Source organism: Hippopotamus amphibius, chromosome 2 (genome assembly GCF_030028045.1).
Source record: "Hippopotamus amphibius kiboko isolate mHipAmp2 chromosome 2, mHipAmp2.hap2, whole genome shotgun sequence".
Lineage (NCBI taxonomy): Eukaryota > Metazoa > Chordata > Mammalia > Artiodactyla > Hippopotamidae > Hippopotamus > Hippopotamus amphibius.
Window position 1 is genome coordinate 14,808,698 of NC_080187.1, and position 23,343 is coordinate 14,832,040.

At 43.7% G+C, this 23,343-nt stretch overlaps 1 protein-coding gene across 3 annotated transcripts; it reads right to left on the bottom strand.

The window, feature by feature from the left end:
• Window positions 1–126: 126 nt before the first annotated feature.
• LOC130844182 (protein CutA homolog) lies at window positions 127–23,178 on the bottom strand. Of its 3 annotated transcripts, XR_009051202.1 has the most exons (7): window positions 20,826–23,178; window positions 15,249–15,397; window positions 9,298–9,357; window positions 7,643–7,688; window positions 7,345–7,394; window positions 3,548–3,759; window positions 127–2,151 (listed from the first exon to the last, which is right to left on the bottom strand). XR_009051202.1 is itself a non-coding variant. In XM_057720386.1 (6 exons), exons 2-6 carry the CDS (start codon window positions 15,365–15,367, stop codon window positions 2,115–2,117), a joined length of 312 nt encoding a protein of 103 aa, XP_057576369.1. In that variant the 5' UTR covers window positions 15,368–15,397; window positions 20,826–23,178; the 3' UTR covers window positions 127–2,114. The 3 variants fall into 3 exon arrangements, 2 of the variants coding, with proteins under 2 accessions (XP_057576369.1, XP_057576368.1); XM_057720386.1 differs by lacking the exon at window positions 3,548–3,759; XM_057720385.1 differs by having other exon boundaries at window positions 128–3,759.
• Between the last annotated feature and the right edge of the window lie 165 nt (window positions 23,179–23,343).

A 23,343-nucleotide genomic window follows, 5' to 3' on the forward strand; every position in this document is an offset into this window, starting at 1 on the left:
ATAACTGCCCTTGGAACAAAACCTAAATTGGAGCTGGGGCGGGGTAGGGGAGTAGGATTATTTTCTGGGCTGAAGTCATTCCATTAGGAATGAAAAGTGAATGGTACCAAGCATCCAGAGACCTGGGCTGTAGTCCAGGTTCTACAGTGAATAGCCCTATAGACCCTCCTGAAGTCGGTGGTCCTCCCCAAGCTGGAGAGTCCCTGTTTCTGTGTGGTCTAGGTTAGCGTTTACAAATTTACAACACATATCTACCTATGTTTAGAATTTAGGAGCAAGAAATTGGAATTCTCACAAATTCCCTAAATCAGAACTTAAAATACTACGAGCATTCTTCATGCTTTCCCTGTTATTACAGATACTTGAAAAAAAAATTTAATAGGAATATTAAGCTTTGTAGTAGTTACAAAGAACTGCAACAGCCTCTAGGGAATATTTTAAACACTGGAAAACACCAGGGAACATTACTGGATAGTATTCAAATAACATAACATTCAAATATCCTAACAAGGTTAAGAGTACACAGAATCGTGTCAAAATCACCAAATTAATAATTTATTTTGCTTCCAAAGCTTATTTCTTGGAACACAGCTCATAGGATTTGTATAAAATATACTGTGTATAAACTTATTTGCAAGAATAACTCACAGTTTGCAGCAGACAGGGCTAGACACACACTCTTGGGACATGGCAACAATCACAGACAAGACTCACTAGATGGAAACCATTTCTATTCTACATGGTCCTGTCCTGGTTCTTTTAACCTTCAACTCTATGTTAGCGTTTCTTGCTCTAGCTTTTTATTTGTTGAAGCTGGATTCCTTCAAACCAGCAACATCTCTATGCTTTTAAGCTTTAGCATTCAGTTAATACTTTTTCCCATTTCCTCGACTGATTCTCCCAGGGATTCTGGGGTCAAAAAACCTACGTTTCCTGAGAAATGCTGGGAAGGAATTCCCACGTGGAAACCCTGATGAAGGTCCTAGCCCCAGCTCTCACAGCATCATCTGGGAGGACAGTGCGGTATAGTGGCCAAACCATGGAAGTTGGAGTCACACAGACCCTAAAAATCATTAAACTCCTCTAAATCTGTCCCCTCATCTGTAGAAGGAAGATATTCTCACCAACCTCCAGATCTGTGGGGAGACGTAAACAATGCAGTATACCAACTTACCACACGGATGTTTTAGGAACGAATAACTCTCCCTTTAGAGCTGGGTACAGCAGGTTCTCTGGGTCTTTGGGATATATCCAGTCTCTTGGAAAGAGGCAATAAGAGCATCAGATTTAGAATCAGAGACTTGGGTTTCAGACCCTGCTTCTGCCACTTATTTTAAGTGTCTCCTGCTCTCTGACCTCAGGTTTCAACTGCAAAATGAGGGTAACAGTGCGTCATAAGGATAAAATAATGTTAACCTAGGACAGCACCCGGCAGAGAGAGCTGGTGTTTCGTCCCTGTCCTCTGCTACTTCCTATAGTCGGCTGTGACACAGAGGCAAAGGAAGGTCACCAAGAAACATTTTTGATGCACAGTCAGCACAGAAAATGAACCAATGAAGGCAAGGGATAGAAAAATCTCCTTTGGAATTAGTCCCACTTTAGGAAAGTTGAAGGAAAAAAGTTGGATTTTTTCAACTCCATAAATTAGAAAGTAACTGTGAAAGCTTTAGTATTCAAATCCTTGAAACATCAATTCGGGAAATATCTGCCAAACCCTGTGCAAGAGACCAAATGGATTCAAACGTGTCCCTCACCTCGAGCAGCTCACAATCTAGAAACAGGAGACTGACTGTGATGCACCAGGATAACAGGACATCAAGGCAGGAGAGATTCCTTCCAACCGGGGATGCCAGGCCTTGCAAACAAGCAACCAGACTTCTCAAGCACTCATGCAGAAGGGCGATCGGGCAGAGGGGATGGCCTGCACACAGGAGTCACAGCATAGCACACTGAAGCACCCATGTGCCAGAGCAGGAGAGGTGGAAGCTGAGGATGGAAGACTGAGTTGAGGCAAGGCTCCAAAGGGCCCTGAAATCCAGACCAAGAAACTGGACTTTATCCTGAAAGCAATACGGGCAGGCCATTTGGGGTCCCCAGGACCTTTTCAGTAGGGTTTACTTTACACAAGATTTTCTTATGCACCAGAAACATCTGTTGTAAAAAAAAAAAGAAAAAAATAAGGGACATCACCATGATCATTGTGTCTTCTCCTGAGGCAGCCCCCCAAACTCCCCACTGACTATCCCAGACGGGATCCTCTGGACCTTTGGAAGGGGCTCGGCCTTAAGTCCCTACAAGGTCTTCATGGTAGGGCCCTTGAAGAGCCTCCCTCATTTTATATCTGGAGGAACTAAGGTCCAAGAAGCACAGAAGGTGTCAGAACCAGAGCCTGGCAACACTCCTCCCACACACCCCTCCCTCTGGGAGGGATGACCTGGGATACCGTGGATGTCTGTGGACCCCCATTCAAACTGCCCATGGTGTCCCCAGAAGTGGAGTCACCTTGTGACAAAGCCGTGGAAGGGGCCTAGGTCAGGTATCTTTTCTCACCCCATGGGGCTTCTTCCACCGACAGCTGTGGAACAGGTTTAGGAGAGCACCAGACAGACTGAGCAGCCTGGACTATCCCATCTGTAACTCAACACGCCACCCCCTTTCTGAACTTCAGTGCAGTTCAGCTTCCTTTAATCTATAAAACGGAGACTGGCTTAGGCCACTAGTTTACAAACATTTTAACAACAACAAAAACTTAGCTCAGTCCATAAAAATAATAAAAGTACAGTTGCACTGGCTGAAGTAGGAGTAGTCCCCAGGTACCCTCTGTGAACCCCTGGGGTTCTATGAAACAAGGCTGAAAAATACTGGTCTAGCGGTTCCCCTGGGTTTCTACTTCAGGATGCTCAGTTACAATGCTCAAGTGGAAAGGTTAGTATGGTGGGCTCAGAACCCATGTCTCCACTGAGCAAGGCACCAGAACCTTCTGATGTCTGTTACCTTTAGGCTAGGAAAGAGTCAAGACCTACTCCCTATCCGTGAGGCTGTGTCTAAGCCCTGATACTCCCCCAGTCCTACATGTACTCAGGAAGCCACTCCTAGTCCCACTTCCGCAGGACTCAGGAATAACACCACCTTTAGTTAGAAGAAACAAAATCCTGCTTGTCTCTGAAATTCCACCATTAGCAATTCATCCTTTTGGATAAAGCGCTTCCAGTTCCCCTAGAAGGTGGCATTCACCCCACACACTTCTGAGTGACAGGTCATCAGGTCCATTCCTGAGCAGCAGGAGAGTAATAACACACTAGGCACTCAACAGAGGCTCAGTGAACACCGACGACAAACCTCACCCTCGCTGCCACCTCCCCTTGGTTCCTATACATAATCATCCTCACCCTCTGCACCGCCCCCCACCCCAACCCTTTACGCATGATGCACTCCAAGACAAGTTCCACTGGGTTCTTGCTTGGCCTGACTGGCCCAGCGTCCTCTTCCAGCCTCAGGAGCCTCGGACCTTCACCCTCCACAAGTTACTTAGTTCCTCTGTGCTTACAAAAGCATGGAATCCAGAGATGCTAGGAGGCAGACAGAAGCCTCCCCTCCCCTAGAGAACAGCTGATGAAGGCTAGAGGCAGCCAGCAGGAGGCACAAAAAGCCCCCACTCATTCTTCCTCCATGCCCTCCTCCAGCCACTTTAAATAGTGCACATCTCCTTGGTCCATGGGAAGACTGAAGACCTCTGGGATTTCAAAAGGATGCACCAACCTTTGGAAAGAAAGCAGAGCCCCGTGAGTGACCAGGATCAGAGTCAGCCTATGCCATAAAGCCCAACTGGCCAGCCTCACTTGAGGCCCTCCACAATTTGCCTGCAGTCCCACAGCCCCCACTCTTAAGCCTTTTACCCATCTGTCACCAAGTGATGATTTAGGCCAGAAGGCTTTAGAGTCTCACAGACATGGGTTCAAATTCTAAGTCTGCCACTTTCTAGCTATGTAAGCATGGACAGATCACTTAATTTCCCAAAAGGCCCTGCAAAAGGGGATAAAAATAGTGCCTACGTGACTCGATGGCTGAGCATTAAATGAGACAAGGTACATCAGGCACGTACCTGGTACACTGACTGGCACTGTACGCATTCAATACACGTTAGCTACTGCCTTTATTACTGTCCTTCACTCATCACTGTGCCCGCCCCAAACAACTCCCCCTTCCCCTGTACCTCTGTATTCTCTTCACCTAGAGCGCTCTCCCTGTTCCTGCTGATAAGTCAAAAGCCTCTCTGTTCCTCAAGGCTCAACTCAACCACTGACCTTTCCCCAGGGATCTTCCTTGACTATTTAAACCCACAGCAATCTCTCCCTTCTCCCTGTTTCTTTCACTTAGTCCCTGGCACAAAATGGCAGTTCTCTTCACTTTCCAAACTGGAAAAACATAAGGCCTTGGGCCTCCGTCTATCTGTCAAACAGGAGTAATAATCCTCTGCTTCTTTTTTGCTGAATTAGGCACTGTAAAATTCTCATGAGATAGGATGCTTACTATATCACAACATGTATATATAAAGATGCTTAAACATTAGGAGTAAGCTGGGTAATTTTATCTAATGCCTGAGAATAATGAATTTTCTTAACTTATTTCATGGATACCTAGACCAGTGTATGTGTTTTTACAAGCAGACATATAGAATTCAGTGTATGTCAGCATTCAGACATACAGAATAAGACATTTTAATAACACTTTAGTAGTAAGAGCTGTCACTGATACAGCAATTCATGTGTATACTTGACATAAATTCATTCCAATATGCATAACAACCCAAGGTACTAGTATAGTCCCCATTTTATAGATGAGGCAACTGAGGCACAGAAAGTAAGTAATTTGCATGCACTTAAGCTACAACCAGCACGTAGAGGAACCAGGATGTGACTCTGGAGGTCAAGCTCTGGGGTTCAGTCTCTTAACCTTAAAGCTGTCTCTCACCAGTCAGGCTGTAATTTCTCAACAGCACTGGTTCTACCAAAGGTGCCCTATTTCCACACCTGTGCTAAGGCGGTAACATGAGGGCCTTCTCTACCACTAGACCTGAGACCCAGTATAGCCACGTAACCATAGAATCCTGCCTGGCTCCCTAAGAAGTGAAGGGAAAGAGTTTTATCATCCAGACAGGTGACTCGCATCCCTGGCTGCACAGGAGAGTCAACCTGGGTGCTTGGAAGGACACTGTATTTGATCCCCATTCCAAATAAATTGTCAGAATCTGAGGTGGAGCCTACACTGGTAATGTGAAAAACATCTCCACGTGATTATAGTATGTAGCCAGCATTAAGAATCACTGGTTTAGACCAGAGAGTCTCAAGCTTTTACTGTGCATAGGAATCACCTGGGGATCTTGTTAAACTGTAGTTTGATTCAGTAGGTTCAGGGTAAGCGTGAGATTCTGCATTTATGGCAAGCTTTCAGGTGATGCCAATTATTCCAAAACTACCCTCTGAATGATAAATAAGGATTTACACCAGTGGTTCTCAAAGTGGGGAACTCCAAGCCTCTTTCAGGAGGTCTATGAAGCCAAAATTATTTTCATAATAATACTAACTTGTTATTTATCTTTTCACTACGTTGACATTTGCATTGATGGTGCAAAAGCAACGATGGGTAAAACTGCTGGCACCTTAGCATGCATCAAGACAGCGGCAGCAAACTGTACTAGCTGTCACTACAGTCCTCACCAGCGCATACCTGCATTTTAAAAAAGTCAAATTCACCTAGGAACATTCTTGATAATGTGGTAAAAATGACTATTTTTATTAAAGTTTGGTCCTTGAGTGTGTCTTTTTAATATTCTGTGTGACAAAATGGGAAGCATATATAAAGCACTTCTGCTATATACCTAAGTTCAATGTTGTCTTAAACTTATCAGATTGAGTCACAAGCTAAACTAGACATTTTCCCCCAAAGAATACCAGTTTTACTTTCAAGACTGAATAACCATTTTTAGTTTCAAGACTGAATAACCATTTGTCTGTTAGTTTTACAAATTAAGGTTACTCAGGTTTGAGTATTAGGTAGACATTTTCTCAAATATAATGAAAGTGGGCCCATCACTCAAATGCAGACAATTTACATCATTTAATGCCAATCAAAAAATTCATGTTTTGGGGGTAGGGGAGGGAAGGATTGGGAGTTTGGGATTAGCAGATGCAAGCTATTATATATAGGATAGGTAAACAAGGTCCTAAGGTAGAGCACAGGGAACTATAGTCAATATCCTGTGATAAGCCATAATGGAAAAGAATATGAAAAATATATGTATATATATATAAAACTGAGTCACTTTGCTATACAGCGGAAATTAAACACAACGTGGTAAATTTTTTTTTAAATTCATGTTTTTAAGCAAAAATCAGAAGTTTGGAAAACTTGAATTTATCACCATGAGCTTAAAAGTGTCCTCTGAGATGCTTTTGATGAGATTCAGCTCCTATATTAAGCCAGATTTTACAAAAATGTAAAATGTCATTCTTCTCACTTTTTTGTCTTTTGGAAAATATGGTCACTTTCCATAAAAATACATTACTAGCACACCCTGTTTTACTGCACTACACTTTATTGCAGATACTGTGTTTTTTTTTTACATATTGAAGGTCTGTGGCAACCCTGCATCAAGCAAGTCTATTAATGCCACATTTGCTCGTTTTGTGTCTCTGTGTCACATTTTGCTAATTCTTGGAAAACTTCAAACTTTTTCATAATTATTATATTTGTTATGACAGATCACTGATCTGTCATCAGTGATCTTTGATGTTACTATAATTGTCTTCTGTATTTTTACATTAAGGTATGTACACTGTTGTGTTAGGCATAATGCTATTGCCAACACACTGAATACACTGCAGTACAGGGTAAACCTAACTTTTATATGCGCAGGGGAAGCAAAAGAATCATGACTCACTGTATTGTGGTGGTCTGGAACCAAACCTGCAAGATCTCTGAGGTATGCCTGTATTTATGTTAATATGTCATTGTTCTTTTACTGCTATTTTAAATGAACTAAAAATACATATTTAAAAAATTTTTCAGCTTTAATTTCTAATACAGTAAACTTTGATATAACCCACATAAACAAAGCTCTCTTGGGTCCTCAATAATTTTTAAAAGTGTAAAGGGATCCCAAGACCAAAATTTTGAGAACCGCTACTTTAAAACTCACTCACTTTACAGATGGAGAGTCTGAGGGACAGGGCCATACCCAGGGTCACATGGGAGGCTGGTGACTAGGCTCTAGGTTTTCCTACTTTTCAAGCTCATTTATTATGTTCCCAGTATGTCCCTGGCTGGAAGAGATGGCACTATTACCTGATGTAGCTGGACAGCATATGGACCTTGGAAGTCTTTGTCTTTATTAACTGTAAAAGGTAAAAAAAAAAAAAAAATCACTGCTTCAGGATCTCAGCCTCAGCTCTGCAGCTGCTCATTCATCTGGCTATTTAGGAGACAGTGTTCCTCCAGCTCCCCAGGCCCTGTCACTAGCTCACAAACCAATCTAGGGCACCTTATGTGGGGCAAGAGCCTCAGTCAATTGATCTTAATTTTTAATTGGAACCTTGCTCTCCCTCTCTCCCTGTCAAGGCCCCATCCCCTTATCCTCACTCACCAACAGGATTTCAGTGGCTTCTTCTATTTCTCCATTCCAGTAGTATCTGGAGAAGAGAACAACAAAATGATCACGCTTACATGAAATAAACCTGGCCCAATTACGTGACTTACTAAGGTAGAAACTTTAAAATCTTCCCAAGCCCATATAAAAAAGCCTAGAGTTGGCCAAGGCCCTACAGGTCATCTAGTCTAAACATTCTAATGCACGCTTCTAGCACCTGCCTTAACTTTCCTGGAGGTGAGAGGCTCATCATCTCTTGAAGAAGTCCATCTACCTTAAAGGTTTTCAGATGAGATGGTTTTTCTTACAGTGTGCCAACATTTGCCACCCAGTTTTCCCCAACTTCCACATGAAGAACCACCTCAGGACAGCCCTGCAGAAACTCCTTATGTTCTCTCCTCCAAAGGGCATCTCCAGCTCTTTTGACACTCATCCCATACGCTTGGCTTCCAGGCACCTCCCCGTCCTTTGGACTGGTGCTATTTGTATCACTGACTCTCAAAGCTGAGTGCCCACCAGTGGATAAATGAAAAAGCACAGGAGGATTCAGGGAAGAAGTAAGCCTTATAAAATATGGAAACAAGTCCAAAAGTCAAAAACAAAGTCAGTGACAATGTTCAGAAAAGAGTATGAGAACAGCATCATGGTAAGGGAAAGAAATTCAGCCTATGCTGACCCAGGGCAAGTCCAAGATGACCTAGGCCACTGGCCTCATCTGACAGAGCTGTGGTAAAAGGATAAATTACAAGGAAGGATGAACATATGAGGGGAACAGTAGGCTAAAATTCTATTCTAGTTCCCAAGCACTAGGTCCCAGACTGGCTTTATGTGAATCACTTATATAACCTCTTAAAAATTCAGAGACTCAAGCCCCATCCTGAGCGAGACTGATTGAATAGATCCAGGAAGGAGCGCAGGAATCTAAAGCATAGCCAAATTTGGGAGCCATAGCTATAAGGGATGTGAGCCACTGAGGGAATGACACTGCTGGGCAGGGCAAAGCTTCCATTATATAGCACTTTTCCATTCTGACCTTTAGAGTAGACATTATCCCCCCGGCTCCCCCCCCCCCACACATCAGGGGAGGAAGGAGATGACAGACAGGCTGATCAGAGAAATCAAGGCACAAGACAAATCCTGCACAGCTAGTACTGGGATGTTGAAATATTTTGATGAGGGAAATGGTGCAGACCAGGCTTAACTAAAGGTGCTGATGAAATGAAAGGCAGACAACACAGAGAAATAGCCTGTCGCATATGCTAAACTCTCAACGTTTTCCAGAGAATCCAAAAGAAATGGAAATTATAATCTTTGATATCCCTAGTTGGCTTACTCAGGGATGGAATGCTCAGTTTGACTTTTTTGCTAACAGCAAGCTAGTTGATTTAAACAAAGAATATGCAAACAAGATTCACTGTTCCTAAATGTAGATTTTTTTTTTTCTCCCTTCTCTAAACACAGCCTGATTTTGCTTTTGTTGAATGACACAAACCCACTGGTTCATTTCCTTTGAATACAAATCGACAGTGAACTATTGATTAATTAAAATGCCTTTGAGCTGTTCTTTGACAATTCCCCATTAGTTCAGTGCCCTTTCCACCAGGAAGGACCTGACCTAGCACTTCCCTTCCACTAGTCATAGCACAACTCACAGTGAGGATGCCTTAGGCAGGATGTTCACAGAGGCAGCCAGCTTCTTATCCAGTATAGCCCTAAAGCAAAGAGAGAGAGTGACAGTTACTGGGACAAGTGTCTAGGAGTTCCTGGGAATTACTAATTCTAAATAGATAACCATTTACAGTGCTTCTACGAACTCAAACCAACACGTTCCATAACTACTATGCACAGAACCTCTGAAGACAGAGTTGCTTATATGTCCTTCCCCGGGTGGGGAGTGAAGTATGGAAGTAGCTATGGGAAGGCAGTTTTAAGGACAGGCCTAGTTTTCTTGGGGAATGGGAATTTATTAGCACTGGACAGAGAATAAAAAGACCTGGATTCTAGTCCAGCCCTGCAGGAGGACAGCTGTATGACCTTATGCAAGCCCTTTCTTTCATTCCAGAAATAAGTTTTTGAGCACCTATCCAAGACAGGCATGAACCCCTCACTTAACCTGACTCTCCTGCTGTACAATCAGAGGACTGGTTCAGTCGGTGGTTTTCAACCCTTTTCACCACCAAAAACTCCTTTTATTATGTCACCTTCTTTTCCTTTTCTCTCTCAGATATGTACTAGGCTGACAGTGCTTCTGGTCTGCAGACATCATGTGACAACACGGAACTGATATAACTCCAAGGAAAAGCAAACAAAGGCATCCTATCCTGTCTCTTTGGCAAATATAGGCTCTTTTCACTTTTTATTTTTGTGAAGGCTCCTACCACAGCCCTAAGAGCACAATCATCATCACCTCTGCAAATCTCTAAAAACTTTTCTTGACAGACCACAGGTTGGAATTCCTGCTCTGATAGTCTGATTCCTGTGCAGAGCCCTGGTGAGCACAATAAAAGGTGCCTGAACTAGTATAAGTGTTATAGAAACAGAAGCACCACCAAGTCATCGATGCAAAGAAGTGTTCCCAAGTATCAAACCTCAAGCCCTAGGAATTGGGCAGGCCCTGATAAACCCCTCTCAGGTCTCAGTCAGTCAGCCAAGAGGGCCTGGTCTCAGTTCTCTGAAGTGTATGGCCCCTGCCAAATAAACCTCATCTGAGCCTACTTACCGATCCCTCCTTCCCCTGACTGCTGCCAAGAGAACTGACCTACTTTCTCTTCCCCTGAGTTCCAGGCTGAACAGTGCTCTATTTAAGGCTCCACATTAATGTGGTATTACCACCACCCTACTCCCTTGGAAAGTTCCAGGTGGTAAATAAATCCCTGACTGCAAAGAGGCACAAGGCACAAATTTGTTTAAGCAACTGCTGCAAGTCTTGCTCACTCAATCAAGTGATCTGCTGAGAAATTACATTTCACTCGTTCTGAATGTGGCATGCAAACACAGGGAGTGAGTTAAACCCCTAGAAAAAAATAATCCATCACCTCATGGGCCTCCAGTCTCTTTGGGAGTGTGAACCTCTCAGTGAGTAACCACAGCAACCTGTCCTTGCAGAAAAGACTGTAAAACTATGGAGGACTGTGTTCTTCAAAAAGCCCCAATGGCCAAAAAACAAAACAAACAAACCTAAAACGGAGCAAGAGAGACAGAAAACAAACATGCAAGCTGATGGATAAAACACAAACTGAAGTCCATCAGTGAGTCACAGATGGGGAGCTCAAGCCCTCATGCTCATCTGAGTAAAGCAGAAGACAGAGCTTCTAGGGTCTCTAGAAACGGCAAAGTTTACATACTAGAGGCTCACAGACCAGCTACACGGTTTGGCTCTCACAGCATTAAAAAAAAATCTTGACTTTGTTACCAATATTTACTATCAGAGTATTTCACATTCAAAAAATACATATTACTTAGCTTCTCACCAAAAAATGAATCTTTTTTTTTAAAATAAATTTATTTACTTATTTAATTTATTGGCTGCATTGGGTCTTCGTTGCTACTCGAAGGCTTTCTCTAGTTGCAGAGAGTGGGGGCTACTCTTCATTGCAGTGGGCGGGCTTCTCATTGCAGTGGCTTCTCTTGTTGCAGAGCACGGGCTCTAGGTGCACGGGCTTCAGTAGTTGTGGCACATGGGCTCAGCAGTTGTGGCACACGGGCTTAGTTGCTCCACGGCATATGGGATCTTCTTGGACCAGGGCTTGAACCCGTGTCGCCTGCATTGGCAGGTGGATTCTTAACCACTGCCACCAGGAAGCCTCCCAAAAATGAATCTTATAACATTTTGGACCTGCAGTCCTACAAGGTCATATTTAGCTAGAGTTGAACAGGGGCTACTCCCTCTAGGCCTGACATATGCTTCTCAGATCAATCAGTTTCCACTGTTCTCTCTCTCAACACCTGGGATGCGGAAGTGTTGCTAACTATGGTCATTCTTCATTGTGACACCCCAGCCCACTTTACTCATTTAAGTTGCCTGCCTGTAGATATCGGTCTGTGACCCTGGCCTAATCCAATTCCCTCTCCCTAAGTGTGAGGTCAAAACCTAGAGAAGGAAGACTTGTCTAACGTCAGATGTGGTGTTGGCAACAAAGAGGACACTAGAATCCAGGTCTCCTGGTTCGACATTCAGGTTTTCCCCCTAGCCCCAGTAAGAGATTTTTCCAGTTTGGAATGTCTGTCAATGAAGAGCTCTGAGAACATTGCCAGGAACCAGAGTGGAACTGAACCAGAACTGCGAGGCAGCAGAGTGAACTCTAAAGAACACTAAAGAAGAAAGAGCACTAAACTGGAGCCAAAAGACTGGTCCTAACGCTAGTTCTGTAGGAGAGCTGGGGTTCCTGCAGCTAACATTTGTGGGGCCCTCCCCACCACGTACCCACTTACTCTCCTTCTACAAATCCTGGAAACAAAACCTATTTGCCCCTCTTCTATCTGAATCATTAGTGAAAAATGCTGAACAGAGCAGCTGAGGGGAGAGCTCCACTGCCACATCACTCAAGACTCCACTTGAGACTTCTAGTTCAGCTGGTGAGCTGCACACACACTGCAACCTCCCTTTTACACTGCACACCAGAAATGACAAAATATTTCTTACTTAGCCGTGCCAGAGCACAGTAAGGAGAACACTTTAGGCACCAGCAACTAGGAGGAGGCCCTAAAGAAAAAAAGGTAGCCCTGAGACATGCATGGGAGCATGTAGGGGGACTTCCTAACTTAGGAGCCTTTGAATCTTTTAAACACTGGTAGTGATCTGGTTTACTTCGCCCCCAGCAACTTGGAGAATTCTGAAGAATATAAAATTATAATTTTTTTCATTAACATAGTCACAGTTTGAATCATATAAGTTGACCCTCCTAAAAATTCTTCTTGAGGTAATTTACTCTTAGAAACTAATTTTGACTGTTAAATCCTAGACTGTAGAAGTATTTAAAATCTTCTTAGTAAGTTTTGCCTACATATGCTATGTAAATATGTATGCCTATTACTTTATTTCCTTTGTTCCTTATTACATTTATATTGTTCCTTTGTAAATAAATGTGCCTTTTGCACTTGGGGCGGGGGAGGGGGTGAGGAGGAAAGAAAAAGAGAGCACCAGTCTGTTATCTAGAAGTAATAGGAACCAGAGCAGGCAGGAACTTGGAGGCAACCATCAAGGTAAGTAGTTGGAATGCCACAGCAGGAGCAAGTAGACCCCCTAAATCTCCCATAGCCCAGGCAACAGTAATGGATGTTTGATACAGGCAGAGCAGTGAGCGTGGGAATTTTGTACAAAAGGCAAAACATTGTCCTAGCCGCTGGTGATGGCCAAGGACAAAAGGGAGAATGCACGCCCAGAAGACCAGTTACTAGGGTACCCTAGCCCACAGACCGTCTACCCCGCCCCATGTGCACATTGAGAACAGTGCCGCCCAAGGTCAATTCCTGCAGCTGTTCCTGCACTTCCCCAGATGAGAGGTTGCAATTAAGAATTACAAAGTATTTGAGGAAAGTCAACACCATGAGAGACTAAAATTCCACAACAAAAAAGAATTTACATGAGGACAACTGAAACCAAGATTTTAAAATAAGCATAATTACGTATACGTGAAAACTGCTGAGAGAGTAGACCTTGAGAGTTCTTATCAAAAAAAAAGTGAGATGACATGTATAACTAACCTATTGCCGTAATCATTTCATAATATATACATATAAAATCATGTTGTATACCTTAAACTCATAGTGTTATATGTCAATTATATCTCAATAAAGCTGGAAGAAAATTAAACATAAAATAAGTATAATTACTATCCACAGAAAGATAAGGCAAGATTACTGCATCTATAAACAAGATCAGACAATTACAAAACAAGGGCAGTTGGTTATTAAAAACAATGTGAAATCTTGAAAAGGAAAACTATAAAATTCAGCCTAAAGAAAACTATAAAGTTCAGTCACAGAAAACAAATTCAACATCTATCTATCTAACGGAGTTCCAGGAAAGGGATGCAGGAACAACAGAGTAGAGAGAGTATATTTAACAAAGTAATAGTTGAACATTAAAAGAAACTCCTAAAAACTATCAGAGAGAAAAAGCATTATTACAAAGGAGTGAGACCCCATTCCTGACCTCTCATCAGCAACCCTGGATGCAAAAAGACAACAGAGACCCCTCTCCAAGCTGATACTGACCCATTTACCTGAACTGGCCTTTCAACTACTGTGTTTAGAATCCAGGCCTTAGAATCCTTTTCTCCCAATACCCAACACCTCACAGATGTCAGCTGAAGTTGTTCCCTGACAGGACACAGAGTGGCTGATCCAGGGGTCCAGCAAATTCAACACAGACCCTAGATATACCAGAAGCACAGAAGGGATTTCAATTTCTAGCTGCTAAATACAAGAAACACTAAGGTCATATTTCTGGAGTTGTCACATGTTCCTTTAGACAAGAGCTGTTCTCCAAAAGTAATGTTAATAAGGAAAAGATAGACATTCTGGCTAGGGGCAGGAAAAATGGAATCAAATCCAAAGTTAACCTATGACCATCAACGTGGAGGCTGTGTGCCCCCAAAGACCAGATTCAACACATAAAATACTATAACTTAGTTAATCAAACTTCAAGAATGCTGAATTGCAGAGTAAGAAGAAAGGGAGCTAGGAGCCAAATCCATTACCCCTCAGCCCCACTAACCCTCTTCAAAGCTGCGGCTATAAAGAGGAGTGAAGGGCAGGAGAGCTTCCCTGGTGGTCCAGTGGTTAGGACTTGGAGGTTTCACTGCTGTGGCCCTGGGTTCCATCCCTGTTCCAGGAACTAAGATACTATAAGCCATGCCGCGCAGCCAAAAAATTTTTTTAAAAATGGGGGGGGCGGGGGGGGTAGAGAAGGGTGGAAATTCAGATACACCCCTCAAATTTTTTGAGCATCTACTACATTTGAGTTACTGGAATAAGGATTGTACATATATCATATAATTTAATCCTGTCAACAACCCTGTGAGGTAGGTGGCATTATCCTATTTTATAATTCAGAAAACTAATGCTTAGAGAAGGGAAGCAGTTTGCTGAAGGTCACACAGTTAGCAAGTGGCAGAGCCAATATTCAAACTGTTCTCATTACATGTCCAGTGCTTTTCCCACCATAGCACAGCTGCTTTTAGAAATTTGCCAAATACTTGGAATTTGTTTCCTCCTCCTCTTGTCATGGCGAGCACCTCTGGGACCCACCAAAGACAATCTCCAAAAAGGAAGAGAGGTGGGTCAGGAATTAGGACTCTTAAATTCTCAACCTGCAGGGTTCCATTATTCTCTTAACACCTGGGGCAAGCCGCCTAACTCTCTGATGTCATATCCCTTTTACGCCCCCACGCGCCACTCAGGACATTTTCAGGCCCAGCAGCAGGATCACCCAAGTGTCATTCAGCCATGTTTCTCATATCACCCCAAGAAGACAGCTGTATAGCTCATCACTGGACAGATGGGGCTGTCAAAAGCAAGAAAAGGCCCCAAAGTGGCCCCTCTGGAGCATCCTGGTAGCTCCCAAGCCTCCTGGGGCAGCACCTAAGCCCCTTCACCATACCTGGCAATATCTCTGGCAATCTGCTCATTGGGACAGTTGACAAAAACGATGGAGTAAGTGCCGGAGACATAGCTGCCCGTCACAGCTGAAAGGAGCTGCAGGCTAAGGGTCCTGAGCATGGGGTATGTCAGGAAGGAAGCAGTCAGGATCTACATGGTGGGAAAAGAAAAGCACAGATCAGCAGTGACATGGCCAACTCACTATCTGCCAGCTCAAGCAGACTGGAACCAAGGCTGAGCATCATATTTTCATCTCCATTTCCCATCCACAAAATAATTCCTGGCATCTGTACTGATTTTTAGTGCTTAAAGTTTTCATGTCTAGATTATTTGCCTCTACATTTTGCAAATGATAAAAATAAATAAATAAATAAATAGAGGCTCAAAAATCAAGAAACTTGCTCAAAATCACACAGCTTTGGGAATTCTCAGTGGTCAAAACTCAGTGCTTTCACTGCCAGGTTCAATCCCTGGTAGCACAACTAAGATCCCACAAGCCGTGCAATGTGGCAAAAAAAAAAAGAAAAAAAAAAATCACACAGCTTTTAATTGAAGCTAAGATTAGGAGTCGAGTCTGAATAACTTGAAATCCATTCCTATTGCACAAAACTGCTACTGGAGATAATGCCAACTGACATCCACTGAACTGCTATCATCCTGTGGAGATAATTATGAGTGATAAGTTCTTACACCTGCTGATGTTTTAAGGCGTTAATTTCATCTTCATTCAATTGTGTATGTGACAGGTGCTGTGGGGAGTCTAATGGAAAAGGTAACCTCATTCTAAGGCAATGTGACCTGTGCTACTGTAACAGACCACTGGGGGGTCCAAGAGGAAGGCTCTACCTTTTGGGGACAGGAAAAGGCTTTGAAGAGAAGGTACTAAGTTGCAACTGAAATAATAAGTAGGATTACAAAAGAGGAAGATATGATCATATGTACAAACTCAAGAGGTATTTAGGGACAGATGAATTATCTAGTCTGCATGGGTCTTAGCCTGTGGGTATGAGATTGGGAGGAAAATGAGACTGGCTAGAACTATAAAGGGTCAGGCTAAGGGATGTGGGGTCTGTACTCAAGTGATAGCATGCTTTCGGAGGTTTTAAAGTAGAAGAGTGATAATATGATCAAGCTGAGAAGAGTAGCTGGAAGGAGGATGGGGAGTGACCAGAAGGTAGTCTATTCAAAAGGCCATTACTATGTTCCAGGAAAAAGACATTAAGATCGTGAGCTAAGAAAATGGCAGTGACAATGTGAGAGGGAAAGACAGTCAAGATATAATTTTTCTTGCCATTTTAATGATAAACATTTAAAATAAGAGAAAATGAAAAGAACTGGAGGACCTCTTCTATTCCAGGGTTCTTTGCTGGGGGGATACAAAGGAGTCATTAATAGGGATTGAGGCAACTTGCAAGGAGTCCCCTGTGACTCAGGCAAGACTGAACAAGAGCGTGCTTCTCCTGCCTCCCAGCCCCCGCTCACGTCTCGCTCAAATAAACCTCTGTCCTCCCACTCCTACATTATCTCCCGGCCCTGCCTGGCTCCTACTTCTTGGCAGGGCCTGAGTAGTGTCTTTATGTCTTTAGCTTCAATTTGACTAGAGGCCTGTCTGGGGTGGGTTTCTCATTCCCTCCCACTACCTCCACCAGCACCTCCAATCCAACATACTAGTCCTCTGAAATAAACCAGTGACCACACAAGAGAAAAAGAACCAGACTTTTCAATGAAGCTTTTAGTGACAACTCAATCAGATTATATGGGAAAAAAATAAAGGCACTAACGAGCAGGATTTAAATCCTAGTGCCAGTACTACTGCCTGTGGTCCTCAACAAGTTACTTCCTTTGCCTTCTATAAATGTTACCTAGAAATTGGAGATGATGACATTTGTGCTGCCTACCTCAGAGCTGGCATGGGTTCAAACAAGATAGGAAAAATAATTTATAATCACTAATTCAATAAAGGAAGGGACTGTGATTTGCTCATCACTGTGTCCCCAGGACAGTTCATGGCACACAGCAGGTTCTCAAGAAATAACTTGTAGACTGGTGAATCAGTACACCAGCAAGATGCTGACATTGAGACAAAATAGCCTTGTGAAGTAATGGACATACTGGAACACTATAAGGGGTCAACTACATGACTCTAAGGTGGCTTCCAGCACAGACTCTGAACAAAAGGAGCAATGGTCTGTCCCTCAACCAAAAAGTTCCTGGGGAAGATCTAGGGCATTTCAGCCAGCAGGTATCAGAAGAACACAGAATAGGATTAACTATACACTCACCTAAAATGTATTCAAACCCTTGTATGAACTCATACTCAAGAAATACTAAGAGGTACTTTGGGCCCTTGGGTATTATCTAAAATAACCCTTCATTGAACAGGTAACTGAGGCAGAACATATAGAAATTCTGTGACAGAAACAAGACTTAAATCCAAGACTCCTGCCTCCCATTTTGGGCTCTCTGAACTGCAAGGTACTCAACTAGGAATTGATACCGTGGGGTTATTTCAGCTTCACTTAATCCAGTGGCTCTCAAATTGGGGCAATTTTGTCCCTCAGGGGACATCTGGCAACATCTAGGGACAAATTTGATTGTCATGACTGGGGAGGAGATGCCACTGGCATCTAGTGGGTCAAGACCAGGACTGCTGCTAAACATCCTTCTATTGTACCATCGATCACAATGAAATACAGACAGCTGTTTACATATGTCTCCCTCACTGATCGTGAGCTCTTTGGCCTCATTCATTTCTGTATCCCCAGCACTTTACAAACCCTGACAAGGAGTATGGGTTCGAGAAATGTCTGTAGACCATATCAACAAAGAATCAGAAGCATGAAAGGTCAGGAACCAAAAGTAGACTACAGTATATTCGAACGTGATATTATATGAATGCAAAATACACACATCACCATATTCCCTAATAGAAACACCATAATGGGAAAAGATTTACTGTAAGTTTATAACATTTCCATATGTATGTCTTCACTATACACCTTTTCTAATTTTACATTCTTTTAAAAAATTTTATGTACCCTTTCAATTATTTCACTCTGCCTTTCTTCTTTTTCTGTCCCGGAGTATTTGCCTAGTCTTTAAGAGGTTATGGGTGACTTTACAATCTATGTTAAGGCAGACGAGGCCTCAGAAACCACCCAGTGGTTCTAAATTTGTAATCCATCTAGTTTTAAGAAATCTGTGAATACTCTGAAATTGACATTGTTTATCTATATACTTTCCTTGGGTGCAAATCCAGAACTTTCTCTCACACACACACACACACACACACACGATCAAGAACTCTATAGTCCCCAAAATGTTAAGAGCCACTGATTTGTGCCAGTTAATTAAGGGCCAGAGAGGGGACGAAATCACCAAAAAGTGAGCAGCAGAGCTAGGCTAGACCCCTAGGCTTCTGGCCCTCCCCTACAGTTCTCCTTTCCACCCACCACCCAACCCCAACCACCAGCATCACTGTAGGTACTCTGTAGCCACTTCCAACCTTAACATTTTAAGATACTTCAGAGATGAGGAAACAAAGCCCCCAGAAAAATGAGATGGTAACTGCACTGGAAAGAACCGATCATGTGACCCTTAGATGAGAACCCACCAGCAAACACCCTTCACCACCCCAACGACCCTGGCAGTGAAACACAGCCCAGTCACTCCTCCTCACAAGGCAGGACATAAGGCGGTGCTGGTAATCTTCAGACTCACACAACAATTTCCAGGACACCGGGTGGTGCCTCCAAGGATTTTACCATCCACCCACTACCTGCCTGCCCCCAGCTCAAAATCCCAGGAATAGTAAAAGAGAAATGGATCTTCTACCCTCAATCCCAGGTTGAAGGTTTAGAGGCAAGAGGGTTCAGAGCATTGTAGCGTGGAACACTCACCAAGAGGCATAAAAGGACAGAGGGCCGCGGGTAGCCTGGCAGAGGGCACCGTGAGCCCAGCCTGTCCATGGCGTCGCTGGTAATTTAGCAGCACAGCCTATCGGAAGTGCGGCCTAAACCCGAGTTGCTGGCTGATGGGTGGGCAAGAAGGGCCTGAACTGCTCTCTCCCCTTACCACCTGCTGCCTGCCCCACTGCCCAGCCAGGTCCCAGCCAGGCTGGCCGGGAGGAGATCCTGGAGGGGGCGGGGAAAGAGGAAGTAATTTTTCACTGGGCAACTCTCTTTCTGGAAACATACAACCCAAGCACTATACGCAAACCTCCAACCCCTGCAAAATAAACATACTAATTTTCCCTTCCCATTCTAACACACACATACAAAAAAACCATAAAATCCTCAGAGATGTATAGATTAAAAGACCTAAGTTTCTTAGATACATAAAACCGTCAGAAACCACAGCCCAAACACAAATACACATACACAAAACTCTTGCACTTTATAGAGGACCATCCCACCAAAAATAAACAAATAAATGAAGCACACACATGGCTGCCTTCCAGTCCCCCATCACTCCCTCCTCCCAGGATCTCCCTTCTAATCCTCCCTGGCTCAGAACAAACACTCTTGCTCCTAACTGCTCTCCCTATGAACTCATTCGTCTTTCCAGGCCAGCTGCTCTGTGCAGCCTTTCCCATGGTTAATCCCACAGTCCTCTGTTTCCCCTAAGGCAATCTGTCCACCCTTCTGTTGCAGCATTTAACATCAACTATTAAACAAATCTTTTAAAAGCAGCAAGCTAAGAACTGACTGTTTCTCTTTGGGGATGCGGAGTCCACTGTTGTCAGGGTTTCCAATTTTAACCTGGCTTTTTAATGTGAAATATCTTAATTTTTAAATGACAACACTTCTGGGGAAGAAACAGAATACACAAGGCCATAAGTAAATTTTAAGCCAAGAAAACTATTCTATATCTTGATTGTGGTAGAGGTTACACGGACATTAAAAAATTCAACGAATTATACACTTATATAAGTGAATTATGTTGTACGTAAATAGTACCTTAAACAAAGAGGGGGGATGCCAAAAACCAATTCAAAATTGTTTTAAACGAAACAAAACACACCTGTTAGCCAAACTGGCCTGCAGGCTGCAGTTCACAGCCTCTGTGTTTATTTTAATTACCTGTTTACCTGTCTGTCTCATTCCTTGGAACTATAAATTCTTAAAGGCCTGATACACTTCCTAGCAAAGTGTCTAACGAAGTCGAGTGAAGTCCTAGTCCTATCACTTACACCAACAGCTATGTAGACTCTGGCAAACAACTTAACCTCTCTGAGCGTTCGGATTTTTTTTGGTAAAGGACGGGCTAATACCTCCTTCACAGGTCTGAAGTGAGGATTAACAGAGAAGATTAATCTAAGAGTGCTTTATAAAATGTAAGACCATGTCAGCATTTCAAGAGCAAATAGTCTCATGCCAACTACCAAACAAGGTTAACTCAGAAAATCTCCATTTGTGATTGAAGAACTTAGCATGTGTGAAAAACAACATTAGAGAAAATGAGGCTGAGTGGTCCTAAAAAAACCCTTTATATTCAAAGTCCACTAAAATAAATCAGGACTATGATCTTTTAAATCTATTGCATTAATAAGAAAGGCCACTGTTAATGACCATTTTACCTTAGATCCTGAGATGATGTCCCAGAGTTTAGCATAGGACCCTACACAATATGCTCAATGTTTGTTGAATGACTTAATGATACAGATGTGTGACTGGTGATTATAAGGATGGTCACGATGAAGGTGATGCTGGGGCAGAAGGGGAAGGATGGCAAGAGATGAACTGTTATTTGGAAGAAACTGCCTCTGGATTCTCTTCTTCCTTCAACGCAGGCACCTCTACTTTCTTCAGATTCAATTCCATGGTTAGATTCCAAAAGTTCAATTCTGCATTTATGGCCTTGGCAGATTCTTCAGATCTAGTTCAGAGCCTCAGTGCCATGCCTGAGGTTACAAGCTCTTCTTCTGGCAGCTTCCTACCCTCTTTCTCTCCTCCTCCTTTTTGGATTCAGATATGGACTCAGACTCCTCTTCAGTCAGATTCTGTACCCACCTCTTTCACCCACACTACTTCCTCTTTATTGTTTGTGTCCTCCTTCTCTTTCTTCAACTTCTTGGCTTTATTTTGAAGGTTCTTTTGCACCTCTTTATAGGTGTACAACAATTTACTGAAATCTTTTTTAAAGGCCAAACCTTGATCCACATCCATCGCAGCATCAATGAGGTCTGACACCTGGCGTGAGACAGCAGTTTCCTCAGGTTCATCTTTATCTCTGGTTCCGGAGATTTGTCTTCTTCCCCATCTACAGATACAGACTCTCTCTGTTATTCTGCCAAAGCTTGAAACTTAAGTAGTTTATTAATTTCACTTTCATCAATCTCAATGAATTTAAAGCCCATTTTCAGCCTCCGATTTTTTCAACTTCTTCATTAGCTCTAGGGAAACATGCATAATCATTCACAACATCATCCCAAAGTTTCCACCAGGTTTTATTAAGAGAAGCTGGTTTTTTATATCATCCATCACCTCCTTTATTACTACCAAAGCACCAGGAATGTTGGACTGTTGCCAGATTTTTTTCAAAGCGAGGCAAGGGTTTTTTTCAAAAAGTTAGCAAAGTGGTCAAATATATGCTTGGTGTAATACCTCCTGAAGGCTTCAGTTACACCCTGACCCAAAGGCTGAAGACAGCTAGTGCCTTCCAGATGGAGAAACAATATCAACACTGGGATGAGAAAGAATGAGTCTGGGTGACTGCGACCTCTGTCCAAAAACAGCAACACTCTGAAGGCAAGATTTTTTTCTGTTAAATAACTCCAGGTGCAATGAATAATATGAAGCCAATCCAAAATGAGGACAGCTGTTAACGATGTTGTTAGTAGTCGCCAGAAAACAGGAAGATGTTTTATATTTTTCCATGAAACAAGTGGGATCAGCGTCTTCATAAAGCAGCAATGGTTTTATTATTTTGTCACCTGCGTCACTGGCACAAAAAAAAAAAAAAAATGGAGAGAAATCTGGTCCTTAGCTTCCTCTAAGCTTTCCGGATTTTCATCTTTTTCCCCAAAAGTACGCGAAGGCAAGCACTTCCCAAACAGGCTCATTTCCTTGGCGGTGAAGACCTGCTGAGGTACAAGGCCTGTAGCTCTGATCAGTTTCTGTTGTTACTTGGAATATGTGGGTGCCCACTGGGTATTTAAAGGTTCTCCCTCCATCAACCTCGAATTTCGCAGCCTATAGCGATTTCTAAACTTCTCAAACCATCCCTTGCTCGCATGAAACATATTAGTTGCCCTTGCCAGTGGTTTCCATCAGTTGCATGAAAACCCGTTTGGCCTGGCTGCATGCATGTGGCCTTCAGCGTCAGAGGCTGCCTCCCCACCCCCCCAACTCTGGTCTAATCCTAAACCCAAAAGATTAATTCAAGTCTCCATCTTCCCGATGTTGACGTCCTGGGGAATGCACAGCACCGAGGAGCAGACGAGCGAGACATTCTCCACGCTGGCCCTTGAAGGCCTTCTCGTTTGGCTTAAGGGTGCGCACGGCTGCCTCACGGACGCCAAGAAGGCGCCCCACGTTGGTGTCGTTACTCACGCCTTCTTCCAGCTTCTCGAGAATTTTCATCTCGTCTTCCAGAGGCATGACCCTCCGCCTCCTCTTACTACGTGCCTGGCCCGGCAGCAGGATGCCCACTGCCTCCGCTCGGTCCCGGGCGGCCTAAGCCGCTGCCCAAACCGCAGCGGCCTCCCCCACGGCCGCTGCCGAGAGCCTGGTTTTAGAGGCAGAGGGCCGCCCGCAAGGCCGCGGAACCCTCGGCTGGCCCTCATTCTCACCACTCCGCTGGCCGGGCACATACCCAGCCTTCGCTCTCAGCGGGACCGAAGCAAACCGACTGAAGAGTCGGACTGCGAGACCCACTAAGCCGCGCCCAAGATGACGGCCGGCTGCGACCCCGTAACCACCAGCGACCCTAGCGAGCCCGGGTCCCGCGAGACTTGGCAGCCCCCGGAACGTGCGCTGCCCAGCACCTCCGCGATGCTATTGGTGCCGCGCGGGCCGTTTCGGCCCAGCCAAAACTCGGGGAAGGGAGGCCGCCCCGAGAAGATCTCGCGAGGCTCGGAGACGCGCGCCGGGAAC